Here is a 14,935-nt window from a genome sequence, read left to right on the forward strand (position 1 = left end):
TTTAAAAAAACACAAAAAGGGGGGAGCCAGTTCACTTCTTTTGCCCACTGTCTCGCCAATATGGCCCGACCTTGGCGCCCCCCTTTTTCGTTCGATGGAATTCGACGATGAAATTCGCCGAGCACCTAAAGAAAAAAAATTTAAAATCGTGAAAAATTCAATACAGGAAATGGATTAAGGCCAGCCTCTGTTTTGATCGTGATTCATTGTTATAAAAAAACAAAACAAGAAGGTGTTACCTTCAACGTAAATCCAATTAGAGAACAAGTGAAAAAAACAAAGAAAAATGAAATGTTCGATGGCCTTTGGATTTTCCGTGTTGCAAAGGGTTGCAACGCAATGTTCGTTGACCTGTTCGAATCAGAATATGACGGCCTTGTTAAGTTACTCCACTTCCCGCGTGTTTCCCCGCTCTTGATTTCTGACTTTTCAAAGACTTCCGCGTCTCGTAAACGAAATGCAGCTATTCTCCCTACAACATATGGATTATTATCGCGAGATTTTTCAAAACTCAAACGGGCGAGACATGAGGCATCTGTAGACGCAATAGCCCGTTTTCATTTCTTTTTTTACTGTTCCATTTCGGGTTCTCGTGCCAAGGCTGAAACTGTTTTCTTTTACTTTCTTGAAACAGATGAATTTCTTTTTTATGTCATACTGACAAGGAGAATCAGTGCCATTAATTATTCAGATTCGCGTAGCCTATTGTGGGACTACCCTTCGTTTCTCTTTGTTTTGAAACGAAAAGAAAAACAAATCGGTCTGGAACGCAGTGTGCATTATTGAAAGGTGTATAGCAACAGGTTAGCCAAACACAAAAAGGTTCACTTTCATTTTGTATAGCTTCCATTTTGGTCAATCCACAAATGGTTGTAACCCATTTCTGCCATTAAAAGTTCGAGGTTTTTTTGGTAGAGCTACTACTACAACTACTACTACTACACCATTGTGTCCACTATCCCGACACGAGAAAAGCGTCAACCGACAGGAACGTTTGACACTCGTTCGTGTTTTCTTTGTTTTTTCGAATCGAAAATCAGCTGATTGGTTTTCTACTCGACCTAATCACCAAATGAAGCATAACGAAGGTGAACTGGCATTGGCCATGAAACGTGCCCGTTGAATTGTGGTGCATTTCATTCGGGGAAGCCGATGCAATTTGATGGCTAAAATTCGATTTCTTTTTCTTATGGCTGCCCAAAATGATTCATCTACGTAGCAGACGACAACAGGTTTTTCTATAGTCTGCTTTTCTCTCCGTCTACTGTGGAAAGTCACTTTTCTCGTTTCTAAAAAAGAAACGTCGTTTAACCGTATCGACTATAAACATATTTCCGTTTTCGGTCAAACGAATTTTCAATTCTTTTTTGTTTTTCATTTCTGTATTTCATGTTTCCATTTTCAGTGTGTGAACGTGAGTCATTTCTCTGCTACGGTCTGTGTGGAAAAAAGAAGTCAACAGATTTCAAAAAAACAAAACAAACAAATGGATTTCTCTGGAATTGCAGTGCTTGGATCTCATCTCGAGCTGGAATGCAAATGGACGGTCAGACAAGGTGTTGGCATGTGCATATGCACTAAACAAAATAGGCTTCGTGAAGGCCGTCGCAGTTTGTATTAGGCTGGACTACTTTATTTTTAATTCTTTTGTCTTTCTCATTCTGTTTTGTGTTTATTCCTTTTCTCTTCTGCTCGAACTCTGGCAATCGACGTAATCAAACCGTTATTTTGTTTAGCACTTTCGTACACTCAAGGTTGTGAAGCTTTCAAGAGTTGCAGTAATATCGTTATCATCCACTCTAATTGCAAACTTGCAATCGGCTCTGATTTTCACCGACACGAACAATTTCCCAACGTAATTCCTATCTGTGTACTAAAAACGATGGATTTCTTTATGGTTTTTCGTTGGAGAGGGTGAAAAAAATCAAACAAGATACGACCGGTTTTGTTTCAAACATTTTCAAGGAAGTTGGCAAGGTTGCATTCCCAGGAAACTGACGATAGATGACGTGGATTTTCGCCGTTACCCAAACAAAGATAATTCAGTCAGTGAACAGGTTAGCTCAAACGCTTTCTCTCAGCCAAAAACGATGGGCATCTATCATCTGCGAAACTGTGGCATCACCGTTCACATCATCAAGCACGTGAGTTCCACCTTTCTAATCAGGTGAAAAGATCACTGTCGATAAATCCAACTTGTGTTTGCCATCTCGCCGCAAGATGAAAGAGATAGTCCAGATGCGGAAATGTAAAGCCAACAATTGGGCAATCATTAAAAAGCATTTCCTTGAATCGAATATTCTATAGCCGTAGAGGAAAACAATTATTTTATTGTTAGCCTTTGGGAAGTGCATGATCATAAACAAGCCTGCAAGGTCGACTCTATTATAATCATTCACGTTTTAGTGCGTCGTTCGACGTTCATATAATTATTTAGTTTTTCGCTTTCTTTTGCCAATTAACTTTCAAAATTAAGAAGAAAACTGCCTTCACTTCAGGAAACGGCGTCTGCTTTGTATTTTTTCGTCTGCTGCTGGGCGTTACCATGGCGACGTTCGGCGTCAGACCCAACTGCCACCGGTGAAAGCTTATAGACCGTGTTAAGATCGTTGTTTTTTGTTTACGTAAGCATACTCAACGTTATTGGGTCATTTTTGCATATCTGAGAATTGATCAGCTACGTAAAAAATAATATTAACTCAAGAACGTGATAAATGATGTGATGTGTTCATCGTTCGAGTTAGTTTATAGTACCCTAATTGCATTTCAATTTTATGCAAAAGCGTTGGCAGTATCAAACTTTTTAATCTGAACTCGAAAACTAAATTCAAAAATTATTCTCTACTTTCTTTCTGGCTCTTTCTTGAGATTAGGGACGGATTTTGAAACTGCGCATGAATTTGCAGATTATTGATTCTGAGCATTTTGGCAGTTCGCCTTGTGATTAAATTGCTGAGCAATGGCTACAGATTTTCATTTCAGTAAAAAAAAACAAAACACGTTCGCTATATGGAAATAGTATCAAATTACTTTTTCGGCACTGCTGCGCCCACTTTTCCTTTCATAGAATGTTTGTAACTGGTCGCTGTTAAATGTGATTGACAGCTCGGGCTTAAAATCGTGATTAGCCATTTTTTTTGTTCTCTCTCCTTATCACAATAGTTACAACTCCTAAGCACGCCTTATGGTGTTACACTTGTTTGAAGGTTTTCATTACAAGCCATAACTTGACCAGAACAACTTTTTCAGTCATCAAGCTCAAGGTTTTTCGGCATGCAAGTCGCTTGTACGTGTTATACATTTGCCACCTCAGTTCTCGTTAATCGCCTAGGTTTCTAATCGGTCCTCGATCTGTTCTGAGTACCAAAAAAATCAAAAACAATAAAAACATAGGAAAATCCGTTTACTATCGCTTTTGTCCCTCTTTGACAATGGATTATAGTGGTCCGTCAGTTGTGGATGTCTGTCACCAGGTTGGCCGAGTGGTTAAGGCGCCAGACTTAAGATCTGGTCTCTGTATAGAGACGTGGGTTCGAACCCCACACCTGGTAGGTTGTCTTTTTTCTCTTTTATTTTCTTATTTTTGCTCGCGGTTTCGACTAAGTAAGGAGAAACATGCTTATTAAATTTTTTTTACATTTTTCTTTGATTTAATTTGGATAAAACATGCAATAACAAAATAAAAATTTTTTTACGTGTTTTAACAGACAAGGGTTTCAGTTGGTAACTGCGCTTTTAGTGCTGTTCAAACCATACTTTAAACTAGTTTGATTGCAATTTCAAATGCGTAGCTGCAACGATTATTCAACACGCAAGTTAATTAAACTTATTTAAGTATTTTGTCCTCCACTAACTGTTTTTAAAGCCATCTATTGATTTGCTTTCGCGCAGCGGGTGGTGAATTTCTTTCTTTTTAAACTTTTGCTCGGGGGAAATGACAAATACAGAGATGCAAATGAAGCTCTTGTACCCGAGAATGGTCCCTAGTGACCGTCGAGTCATATCTAGTTATGGAAAACAGTTGTTCCATGACGTCCAATTCACAACGACTTTTGTTTTGTATTATCATCTATTTGTTTTGAGAGAGCACAAGCTCCGCGAACTATTTCAGCTGGATTGTCGTGCTAATGACAACTGGCTGTCAGACTTATGTCATCATTGATTTTCTGTATTTGCTTAAAGATTGACGTTTTTAAAACCTGAAATGCAAATTAACTTTAGCCATTTTTCTACAATCATCATAACCCACTTTGTTTAGAACTCACTCATGTTCGGTATTCGTTTCCCTAGTTCTGCTACGCCCAGAAATTTTCATCTGAAATGTCTTAGTAATTGATTTAAAAAATAATAATTGCTTTCAGGGAAAAACAATTAGAAAGCCATTCTTCGTTCTACCCAAACAATCGGTGAACGGTACAGCCAGGGCGATCACAAATGACGTTGGCAAACTGAAGAATTGCCCTTTCATCCAGCATAGTGTATATGGAACAAGTGGAAAGCACATTGAAAAACATCGTTCAGGAGATGTCGATTGGAGCTCATCAAAACTTGTGAAGCAATCTTCGGTAACTATTGGTCCTCTTTGTTCTTTGTTTTTAACTGCAAACGCCGTCCTATATTTCCTATTTGCGTAATACGTATACCGTTTCGATTTCTATACGCCACCTGGTGGTAAATCTCTTGATGATGACGTCAAGTCCGAATGGTGAGAAACACAAATACGCCTGGATTTTTCGTGGTTAATTTGCAGAAACGTATTTAGAGCATTAACGAATGATCACCAAATTTTGTGTTATCGCTTTTCAGTCATTTGCTACTGTAAATATTGTAATTTCGATTAGCATTGAACAGAATTTCCTCTCAATTCGATGAGACTGTCATTTGTTTTGTTCTGTGGATCACCCAGTCGTTTTTTTAATTTAAGTCAACTGATCTATTAAAAAACTTTGGTTTCTCCTTTTCCTCGTAGATTTCAGAATACTACAAGGCTTTTTAATCCATTAACATTTCAAGATGATTAGAAACTTCTGGTATGGCCGTTTTGGTAGGTCGGTATCAGCTAGTGACTTGCCTGTCATTAGCTCACCATGACATGTCCACATCATTTTTGATATGTTTTCCTAATTGTCACAAACTTTTTCTTTTACATTCAGAATAGAAGATAATCGTTGTTAAATTCCCTGTAAAGTTCATTAAAGACATTGGGCAATTTTTTATTCCAAAATGAGCTGCAAAGCGAAATTGACGAGGAAACTGCATAACGGTGTTTCAGCACCCAAATTCATAGTATATAAGGGTTGGTGTGGACATTACACAGTAGCGACCATTATTATGATTAGGTATGCATGCGTCTAGTCATGAATGGCATTTCTAGTAGCACGATACAAGAGTCTGTAAGGAACAGATGAAGCAATCGCGGTGAGCAACGAATAATTCACCTAATAGCCATCAACACTGCCCACTTTCCCACAGTGCTGTTGTACCCGAGTCTAAATTCCATTGGATGGTGGTTCGCTTTTTGTTTTGTTTGTTGTTTAATTTATGTGTTGTTTTAACAGAAAATAAGCAACGTGATCAATATGAGAAAGAAAAATTAAAAGAATGATGCAGATCGTTAATAACTTGGAACAGAAAAGCGAAGGTAATTTGTTTAAAATTTTTTTATTTTACATTTCCTGTCTTGTTTTGAATACAGGGAGGAAAAAGAAACTAAATTTACAATTAAAATTGACCAAAAATGTCTCCTCAGTGAAACCTGAACATCGCGTCATTGACTCTTTTGCATCTGGAAGCAACACATTATCGTTCCATCGGCGAACTGAATACCATATGTGAAACTGAGACATGGCCTTTGAAGAATTTCAAAGACTTTAAAGCAAAGCAGCACCACGTTTCCTTCTCGCAGCTCCACCGGCAGCCTCAGCTTCCGCTGGCTCGGCTTCCGCTGGCTCGGCTTCTACTGGCTCTGCTTCCACGGGCTCTGCTTCCACGGGCTCGGCTTCCACTGGCTCGGCTTCTTCGATGGGTTCCACCTCAACAGGCTCTGCCTCTTCAACTGGTTCTGCGTTGGGCACAGCGACGGTGGCAGGTGCAGCAGCTGATGGAACTGCGGGAGCAGTGGCAGGAGCAACAGCGGGGGCAGCAGCTGCAGCTTGGGCCGCTTTGATCTGAGCGTGAGCGGCGAAATGAGCTGCTTTTGCTTGAGTCACCTCAGGTGTGTCCTTGGGAGCCTCGAATGGATGGGCGACTGGAAGTGCGGGAGTGGCAGCAGCTGGAGCGGCGGCAGCGGGAGTGGCAACAGCTGCGGTGGCATCGGCGGCGGCTCCAGTTCCGGCGGTGGCAGATGTTCCAGCGGACGCTTCAGCGGTGACAGTCTGACGTTTCCTTCTTGCGGCTCCAGCTTCGGCAGCTTCAGCTTCAGCGGGCTCGGCTTCCACTGGTTCGGCTTCGACTGGTTCAGCTTCAACAGGTTCAGCTTCAACAGGTTCAGCTTCAACAGGTTCAGCTTCAACAGGTTCAGCTTCAACAGGTTCGGCTTCTTCGACGGGCTCAGCTTCTACTGGCTCGGCTTCTTCGACAGGTTTAGCGTCGACTGCGGCTTTAACGGGAGTAGCTACAGCGGGAGCAGCTATAGCGGGAGCGGGGGCTTCGGCCTTAGCTTCAGTCTTAGCAGGAGCTTCGGCAGCTGGAGTAGCCTGTCGTTTCCTTCTTGCAGCTCCAGCTTCAGCAGCCTCTGCTTCAGTTGCCTCTGCTTCGGTAGCCTCAGCTTCAACGGGTTCGGCTTCAACGGGTTCGGCTTCAACGGGTTCGGCTTCAACGGGTTCGGCTTCAACGGGTTCGGCTTCAACGGGTTCGGCTTCTTCGACGGGCTCAGCTTCTACTGGCTCGGCTTCTTCGACAGGTTTAGCGTCGACTGCGGCTTTAACAGGAGTAGCTACAACGGGAGCAGTTACAGCGGGAGCAGCTACAGCCGGGGAAGCTACAGCCGGGGCAGCTGCAACGACAGTTTCAGTTTTGGATTCAGTTTTAGCAGGAGCTTTGGCAGCTGAAGTGGCCTGTCGTTTCCTTCTTGCAGCTCCAGCCTCAGCTTCAGCAACCTCAGCTTCAGCGGGCTCAGCCTCAACGGGTTCGGCTTCAACTGGTTCGGCTTCAACGGGTTCAGCCTCAACAGGCTCGGCTTCAACAGGCTCGGCTTCAACAGGCTCGGCTTCAACTGGCTCGGCTTCAACTGGCTCGGCTTCAACAGGCTCGGCTTCAACAGGCTCGACTTCAACAGGCTCGGCTTCAACAGGTTCAGCTTCAACAGGTTTTGCAACCACGGCAGCTTTGACAGGTGCAGAGACTACCGTTGGAGCAGCGACTGGAACTGCAGCAACTGGAACAGCAGCAACAGGAGCTACGACTGGAGTAGATACAGGAACATCAGCTTTTACAGCAGGTGTTGCAACAACAGCCGGTGTTTCGACTTTGGCTGGAACACCGTCAGAGACCGTCGTAGCCGATGCAGTCGGTGTGGCCGTTTGTCGCTTATTCAGGACTCTTAACAAATCAATGGCATCCACAAATCGAATTAAACATCAACCTCTATTCCTTACAAATCCAACGTGTTCCAGTGTCAAAATGCAACAAACTCACCTTAGAGAATGGGGCGCCGCATGGAGTACGTTAACGCACACCATTGCGGCAATGAGCAGAGAAAATGTGGACTTCATGTCTCGAGTTGGGTAGTCGCAGTTGACTGATACTGTTCCACATCTCTTCGCCTTCCTTTTATAAAAGGTACACTTCCATTGATTTTCAGTTCGCTTCTTTTGCCCACTGTCTCGCCAGTAGTCCAACCTTGATAATCCCCCCCCCGCCCTTTTTTCTTTTTTCTTTTTACTACATAACCAACAGCCAACTGGACGATGGAACTTTTTCTATTGTAATCGGTAAACCCTTGAAGCTCCGGTGAAATCCAAGCAGGAAGCCGAAATTAAGGCCAGGTGAACTACAAGTTTATGTCCTCTCGAATGGCCCTTGATTTTTTTGTTTTGTTTTACTCTGTTCAAAATGAAATAAAGGCATTCTCTTGTATACTATGCCTTTAGTGTTCCAGCACGTGATCGTTGACCCATTCGCACCATACAGCCTTGGTGTTTTGTTTTTTATTTTTATTTTTTTAATACTTTTTCTCCAACGTCGCAGCTGATGATTTCCGTATGTCTACAGATATAGACAACTGGTTCTTTGGGAAAATTCAGTTCGTCATCGGTGTTCCATGCCAAGGCTACCTTCGTTTTCTCATTCGACCGTGTTGTTTGATAATCGTTTTTTTTTTTTAAGAAAGGGCGTGCAAGGCACGAGTCAGGGTTATTTTTGCGAGAGAGTGTTGTTTCGATTTGTTTGGTTTTTCTTAAAAATAGTCGTAAAAATAGTTTAGTAAAAATAAGATTTTCCATTCAAATAGAGGCTATAAAGAATTGGTATAATGGCCATGAAGTTCACGAATCGCGCACTTATTGCCACTCAAATTGTGACATCTTTACTGCTGCGATTCAGCAGACTAATTTATCGGCTAAATGACGCAAAATTTCCATTAGAACTGGCAGATGTTTCAGAAATTACCCAGCCAAGGACTGGGTGGAGAATCGCAATTGACGTGTAACGTATACCAATCCCTCTAAAAACAAGAGAAGAAGGACATCTTTCTGAAGCTGTCAACGCTTTCATTTCTGAGAACGGGGAATACCCATTTTCATTCACCTTAGAGTTCCATGACAGCTTTGGGTCGTCTTTGTCACAATGGCGAAACGAGGAATACGCCCTTACACTTCACAGCATTTTTTAATTGAATCAAATGCGCCGTGTTTCTTATTTTCTATTGGAAATATCGTGTCCTGTACAAAACAGTTGGTTATCGATGGAAAAAGCTACGAGATTCTGGAGCGTGATGCACGTGCGTCGGAGAAGGGAATATCAGGTAAGAAAACGTCATCAATCTCAAGGTTTTAAATAAGGACGTTGTCAAATAGTTTATAGTTTCTTCCATTTCCGGTGGCCCTGATTTTTGTTGTTTTATAGTTAAGGTGGTGTGACGCAGCAAAGTGCTGATAATAAAATTGAATCTCTTATCATGAATGGCCGATCAATATCACCAGGTTGGCCGAGTGGTTAAGGCGCCAGACTTAAGTTCTGGTCTCTGTAAAGAGACGTGAGTTCGATCCTCACACCTGGTAGTTGGAAAACTTGAAGTATTTCGGTTAATACGTATTCAGAAATCATTTGATCTGGAAAATATGATGATGTTTGAGCAATTTCTTTTACGCACGGTGATTAAGGGTTCATTTTGATTTCTCTTAGTCTGGTAAATGAAAACTGATCATCTGCTCTAGGATGATAAGTCATCAATGTTAAACGACTTATACATCAACGAATACCTTTTCACCAGGTGTGCTGTTTGAAACCACTAATTTTTCCCATACAGATTAAGTTACGTAAGCTATGCTCTTCTTATAACATTATATCATTAGAAATCACATCAGTTTGACGATTCTTGAAAATGACTTGAATATGATCCCGTATAAAACATCACCTTGCCACAAAATCACGCGCATTCAAATACCAGGTGTGGGGTTCGAACCCACGTCTCTATGCAGAGACCAGATCTTAAGTCTGGCGCCTTAACCACTCGGCCAACCTGGTGAGATTCACGAGGGGTTCAGGTAAACTGACCGATATGCAGCAAACGGACAATTCGTTCCATCCGAAAATGTAAATCAACTCAAATTCACGAACTGCATTCATAAAGAGCCGTTGCAATGTTTTCGACACGAGGACGATATAGTCGAATGTCAAGCAACCACATGTTTGTTTATCTGTTCAGCAGAACATGTATCGCATTTTTGTTGCTGAAAAATGAATCGATTGATGTCACTAAGAAAGTCACGTATACCCTTTTGCCTCTCGATCCCATTTCAGGGAATTGTAAGCCGCGGATGGAACAACTTTGTGAGATTGCCGGTTCGCCATAAATCTGTCGAAAGGGGAAACGTGATCCGTCGTGTCTTATCTGTCACCAGCTTCTAATGCGCGAATTTTTATGAACATTGACCACGTTCCCGACAAAGTGAAAGTGTTGACGGATTGCCCAAGTTTTTCTGTTTTGTTTACAATCTTTCTACGAACACATCACAATCTCTAGGTCAAGCATGAATGTAAATCGCGCGTGCAAAATATCTCTTGCCCCTATATACTAGATATATACAGTCTATAAACATGGATGACCCACCATCCTGCAGGCCCCATTAAACAAGACATAAGTAAAACACATAGTAAACAAGTGAGCCCAACGAATCGCATATAATCCACTCGCATTGGCTACCCTCAAACAGAAAGCAACGAGTCAAGTAGGAAGAGAGAGCACAAAAACAATGGCGTCTTCACTAATGGAAAGGTATTGGAAACGTCTTAAACTTTCATTTGATTCGTTCACAAGTTATGCACCTTTATTACTATACGTCTTATATATAATATAGGTGTTGTTTAGTGTATCTTTTGCTGGGTGTAGTTCCCAATTTAACGCTGGCCCGTCCGCCCCAACAAGACAATTCTGCGATGATGATGATTTTCTGCGGTCGTGAGTTGGTGGCAGTCATAGACGAAGTTTGCTCCGCCTCCAAGAGCTATTCCGTTCTCGATCCACTCATTGCCAATCAGTCGCCATCGGATGTCGATTCAACGCAAGGTTTCCATTTTCTGTTTGCTAAAAGACAACCGATTAACTATAATTTAAGTGTTACAAACAGCAGTACATATTGAGCAGAGATCGATGCAGAACGATGGAAGTAAACGTGATTCCCTGTTACGTCAATGCTGCGCTATTGGCTGCACTGAAGATGATTTAAATAGTTTTTGTCATACCGATAGGAATCGAATGTAAAGTACTTCAGCCGTACAATTTTATGTTAATTTAATTTATTTTCTAAATTTGTAGAGTGGAAGCAGTGAGTCAACAGAGGACTGAAGAATTAACTATCGACTGGTTGTATGAATTCGTACCGCGTTACGGAGCCCTCCCGCCATCGGAATAGCCTTTTTCTCTAGCGCTAATAGTGCTTTTGTCGTTGTGTATTGCATGTCGTGAAATAAACATCAATTAGAAAATGATTGTCGTAGTTTTTACTTGTCGTTTGCCGATTGGGAAAGATGGCACTTTAATCGCATGTGTCAATGGTCATTAGGACATATTCGAATTCAATTTCAAAACAAACCAGGTTGGCCTAGTGGTTAAGGCGCCAGACTTAAGTTCTGGTCTCTGTAAAGAGACGTGAGTTCGATCCTCACACCTGGTAAATCAATCAGTCCATTTGAATGGTTCCGGAATGGGATATTATTGCGTGCATTGATATGTTTTATCACACTCTCACATCTAGGCAAAGCATGCTTAATTCGTTAGAGGTGTTGAAATTAAAACATGAAAATACCACAGTTGAATCAATTGATTAGATGATGAGAACAGGCACCCAAACTTAATGGAAGGCAGATAGATTAACAAACACCAGGTTGGCCGAGTGGTTAAGGCGCCAGACTTAAGTTCTGGTCTCTATAAAGAGACGTGAGTTCGATCCTCACACCTGGTAAACATATCAAGAGGTGTAGTGAATTATAGCAATGACTAATTGGTATGTGGGTATTTCAGTTTTTCTTATTTCATTATTGACTCAACAGGGATGAGCGGAACGTAACACAAGAATTTGCATGGAAAGTTGCCTACCCTCCTTTTTGCAAAAAGCTTTATTGTGATGGAAAGTTATGCAAAGTGTAGTCAATTGATCACAACCAGGTTGGCCGAGTGGTTATGGCGCCAGACTTAAGTTCTGGTCTCTGTAAAGAGACGTGAGTTCGATCCTCACACCTGGTAAACACGGAAATGATATATCTGTGGTAACATTGTTTTTCCTAATATAATAGGAAGTTAGCTTAACGCTGTAGGAATCAGTTGGTTCACTCGCCTGAGTCATAAAACACGACAGTAGCAAAACAACACAGTCATCGAACGTTAGACTATATAGAAACCCAGACAGAAGTTAGTGGAGGAGTACGTTAGTAAGAGACTCAGGATGTTATTGATAACGTATGCAAGTGGTTATTGGTGGTAGGGAACACGGAATTGGAAATCTTCATAAATAGAGTATAGATATCTGTACCAACCAGGTTGGCCGAGTGGTTAAGGCGCCAGACTTAAGTTCTGGTCTCTGTAAGGGGATCCTCACACGAAACAACAGTCATTTATATCTCTTTTTTTTTTTTTTTTTTTTTTTTTTTTTTAAAAAAAAAACTTTAATTTGAAAGAGGTGTTGAAATTACAAAAAATACAACAGTTCAACCGATGATTAGAGAAAACAACAACCAAACGAAGGAGGCGCAAATCAAAACCAGCGAGTGGTTAAGGCGCCAGACTTAAGTTCTGGTCTCTGTAAAGAGACGTGAGTTCGATCCTCACACCTGGTAAACTTAGAAACGACATACCTGTGAATACATTGTTTTTCCTAGTATAGCTTAACGTTGTAGGAATCAGTTGGTTCACTCGCCTGAGTCATAAAAGACGACAGTAGCAAAACAACACAGTCATTCAACGTTAGACTTTAACAGTAATCGTACATTGTTTCGTTTCTCAAGTCTCATTATTACTAGTAATCATAGCTGTTGATGTGTCATGTGTTTATAGCAACCTGTGCTTTAGATTCGTTCTTCTTCATCATTAATGTCATTCAGTCTTGTTGAGTCATTGTTTGACTCAACTTGATTTCATACTTGGAGTTGGCACTTTATCTGGAATCAAATCCATTGGACCACTGTTTGATGTCTACTATGAATGGCCGGAAACTCTCCAGGTAAGAAAGATTCAACTTTACGTGAGGTAGACTTTATAGAAACCGAGACACAAGTTGGTGGAGGATGACGTTAGTAAGAGACTCTGGATGTTATTGATAACGTATGCAAGTGGTGATTGGTTGTAGGGAAAACACGGAATTTGAAATTTTCATAGATAGAGTATAGACATTTATAACAACCAGGTTGGCCGAGTGGTTAAGGCGCCAGACTTAAGTTCTGGTCTCTGTCAAGAGACGTGAGTTCGATCCTCACACCTGGTAAACATAACAAGACAGCTAATGATCTATAGCAAATATTAATTGGATATGTTGTGCTCTTAGAGTTTTACCTATTTCATTATTGACTCAATAGGAATGAACGGTACGTAACACATGAATTTGCTTGCGCTTCTTAATCCAGATCTACGTAAAATGCTTTATTGTGATATATAATTATGCAAAGTATAGTTAAATGTATATCACCAGGTTGGCCGAGTGGTTAAGGCGCCAGACTTAAGTTCTGGTCTCTGTAAAGAGACGTGAGTTCGATCCTCACACCTGGTAGCTACTTTGTCATCATATCACCTTACACGCAGATAATAACCTAGTCAATAATTTTACACACTGAACAAGCGATGAAATGGCAATGAGCGAAACTCACGCTAAACCAGTTGCATTTGAAATGGGCACAGCCACATGTTCAGCATGGTGAACCCGGATCCTAGTTAACGGTAACAACTGGCATTACATCCTGCCCGATGTTACGTTTGTGATCGCACCTGTGTTTAATATCTGCGGGAATTTTAAAAAAAAGAGTCTATGAACAGCTAAATTATATGTTACACATTAACGTCATTCAAGCATATGACATGACACATCCTTACACACGTCCGGTCGGGATCGTATAAATTAACACGTTACCTGATGGGCTGGGATCGAAGCATCAGCGTAGACGAGCTCGACTTCTCTCAACATGCGCATAATTTTCCTCTTCGCGGTAAGTAAATGACTCTTCATATTTAATAATTCTACTGTGTCTTAGTCAAATTAAATTATTGTTTTTTTTTTACACAGTTGGTTCTGTGTGGTCTGTTTCTTAATGGATGGTGTGAAGAGGAAGATGATGAAACCGATAAGATAGTCAGTGGTTATCGCGTTCCCAATAATAGAGTTTATCCCTACATGGTATATACATGCTTTTTATCTGAATTCATATTACCTTTATAATCATCACGTCTTATTTGAAAACATTAGGTCTACTTTACCCAAAGGAATCGATTACGACAAGATACGTTTATATGTTCCGGTACTTTGGTCGGGCCAAGAAAAGTTTTAACAGCCGCTTCTTGCTTCGAACAGTATACAATTCATCGCCTGTTTTCATTTGGATTTGATGATCGATTAACGTTACTCGCTTATAATTTAGATTCGATTCAAATACTTTTCAGCCAAGCTTTTTCACACCTGTCGCACGGATGAACACAGAAATTCTAGGCGGTCCGTACACAATATCGCGGAACATTATCCGTGTCGTCAAGCATCCGCAGTACAATCCAGCTAACGCCGGCGTATGATTTATATACACGTTGGACCCATTTTTCATTAACAAAAAAAATCATTTGCCTTTGAAATATTATAGAACCACGACAATATTGCTGTTGTTACCCTGGACACAGAACCCCCCCGAGTAAAAAAAATAAGTCACCGTCGGGTGGGGTTACACAGGTCACACATATTTAAATAAAAACGTAAAATTTAATCTAAATTTGTTGTTGTGGTTTCAATAGGAAACACGGTATCAGCATACCTGTATCATGGTCCCCTCAGGTTAATTCAAGATTCTTCGTGCAGAGCTGTCTTTGGTAACGTCGATAACCATACTATTTGCTCTTCACCCCTTTACATTGCATGATTTCGTTTGTTATACTCATACAGTTCGATGTGGGCAGCCCGATTCTGTTCAACGGAATGCAAATCGGCGTCGTCGGGAAAAATATGCGTTGCGGCGGAAGTGAGCCGATCGTTGCCAGCGGTTGATGTTCGCGCAATGGCTTCCTTCATCTACGTCCCTTGTTGCCGTG

At 41.2% G+C, this 14,935-nt stretch overlaps 4 protein-coding genes and 8 non-coding genes across 18 annotated transcripts; 10 read left to right on the forward strand and 2 right to left on the reverse strand.

Moving 5' to 3' along the window:
* The first annotated feature begins 112 nt into the window (after positions 1–112).
* LOC116927245 lies at positions 113–5,641 on the forward strand. Of its 5 annotated transcripts, none has more exons than XR_006648737.1 (4): positions 113–2,144; positions 4,362–4,565; positions 4,970–5,044; positions 5,154–5,418. XR_006648737.1 is itself a non-coding variant. In XM_045175934.1 (4 exons), exons 1-4 carry the CDS (start codon positions 2,005–2,007, stop codon positions 5,595–5,597), a joined length of 489 nt encoding a protein of 162 aa, XP_045031869.1. In that variant the 5' UTR covers positions 113–2,004; the 3' UTR covers positions 5,598–5,641. The 5 variants fall into 5 exon arrangements, 2 of the variants coding, with proteins under 2 accessions (XP_045031869.1, XP_045031870.1); XM_045175934.1 differs by lacking the exons at positions 4,970–5,044; positions 5,154–5,418 and adding exons at positions 3,443–3,548; positions 5,559–5,641; XM_045175935.1 differs by adding an exon at positions 3,443–3,548 and having other exon boundaries at positions 4,970–5,418.
* On the forward strand, positions 3,469–3,551 carry Trnal-uaa. The gene has a single exon. It is a non-coding gene; the product is annotated as a tRNA-Leu (tRNA).
* A 7-nt stretch (positions 5,642–5,648) lies between the features above and the next one.
* Positions 5,649–7,712, reverse strand: LOC123474144 (uncharacterized abhydrolase domain-containing protein DDB_G0269086-like). Its single transcript, XM_045176025.1, has 2 exons — positions 7,636–7,712; positions 5,649–7,539 (listed from the first exon to the last, which is right to left on the reverse strand). Exons 1-2 carry the CDS (start codon positions 7,710–7,712, stop codon positions 5,871–5,873), a joined length of 1,746 nt encoding a protein of 581 aa, XP_045031960.1. The 3' UTR covers positions 5,649–5,870.
* Positions 7,713–9,135: 1,423 nt separating this feature from the next.
* On the forward strand, positions 9,136–9,218 carry Trnal-uaa. Its single transcript has one exon. It is a non-coding gene; the product is annotated as a tRNA-Leu (tRNA).
* Positions 9,219–9,376: 158 nt separating this feature from the next.
* LOC116927219 lies at positions 9,377–11,148 on the forward strand. Of its 3 annotated transcripts, none has more exons than XM_032934251.2 (4): positions 9,377–10,435; positions 10,518–10,726; positions 10,776–10,917; positions 10,976–11,148. In XM_032934251.2, exons 1-4 carry the CDS (start codon positions 10,413–10,415, stop codon positions 11,070–11,072), a joined length of 471 nt encoding a protein of 156 aa, XP_032790142.2. In that variant the 5' UTR covers positions 9,377–10,412; the 3' UTR covers positions 11,073–11,148. The 3 variants fall into 3 exon arrangements, with proteins under 3 accessions (XP_032790142.2, XP_045031872.1, XP_045031873.1); XM_045175937.1 differs by having other exon boundaries at positions 9,405–10,435; positions 10,788–10,917; XM_045175938.1 differs by having other exon boundaries at positions 9,636–10,435; positions 10,791–10,917.
* Trnal-uaa lies at positions 9,602–9,684 on the reverse strand. The gene has a single exon. It is a non-coding gene; the product is annotated as a tRNA-Leu (tRNA).
* Positions 11,149–11,250: 102 nt separating the features above from the next.
* Trnal-uaa lies at positions 11,251–11,333 on the forward strand. Its single transcript has one exon. It is a non-coding gene; the product is annotated as a tRNA-Leu (tRNA).
* A 205-nt stretch (positions 11,334–11,538) lies between these two features.
* On the forward strand, positions 11,539–11,621 carry Trnal-uaa. Its single transcript has one exon. It is a non-coding gene; the product is annotated as a tRNA-Leu (tRNA).
* A 198-nt stretch (positions 11,622–11,819) lies between these two features.
* Trnal-uaa lies at positions 11,820–11,902 on the forward strand. Its single transcript has one exon. It is a non-coding gene; the product is annotated as a tRNA-Leu (tRNA).
* A 1,151-nt stretch (positions 11,903–13,053) lies between these two features.
* On the forward strand, positions 13,054–13,136 carry Trnal-uaa. Its single transcript has one exon. It is a non-coding gene; the product is annotated as a tRNA-Leu (tRNA).
* A 199-nt stretch (positions 13,137–13,335) lies between these two features.
* Trnal-uaa lies at positions 13,336–13,418 on the forward strand. Its single transcript has one exon. It is a non-coding gene; the product is annotated as a tRNA-Leu (tRNA).
* Positions 13,419–13,738: 320 nt separating this feature from the next.
* On the forward strand, positions 13,739–14,891 carry LOC116926803. The gene is made up of 6 exons (XM_045176026.1): positions 13,739–13,851; positions 13,929–14,039; positions 14,109–14,212; positions 14,281–14,422; positions 14,494–14,541; positions 14,790–14,891. Exons 1-6 carry the CDS (start codon positions 13,828–13,830, stop codon positions 14,889–14,891), a joined length of 531 nt encoding a protein of 176 aa, XP_045031961.1. The 5' UTR covers positions 13,739–13,827.
* Positions 14,892–14,935: the final 44 nt, after the last annotated feature.

Source organism: Daphnia magna, linkage group LG7 (genome assembly GCF_020631705.1).
Source record: "Daphnia magna isolate NIES linkage group LG7, ASM2063170v1.1, whole genome shotgun sequence".
NCBI classification, from domain to species: Eukaryota; Metazoa; Arthropoda; class Branchiopoda; order Diplostraca; family Daphniidae; genus Daphnia; species Daphnia magna.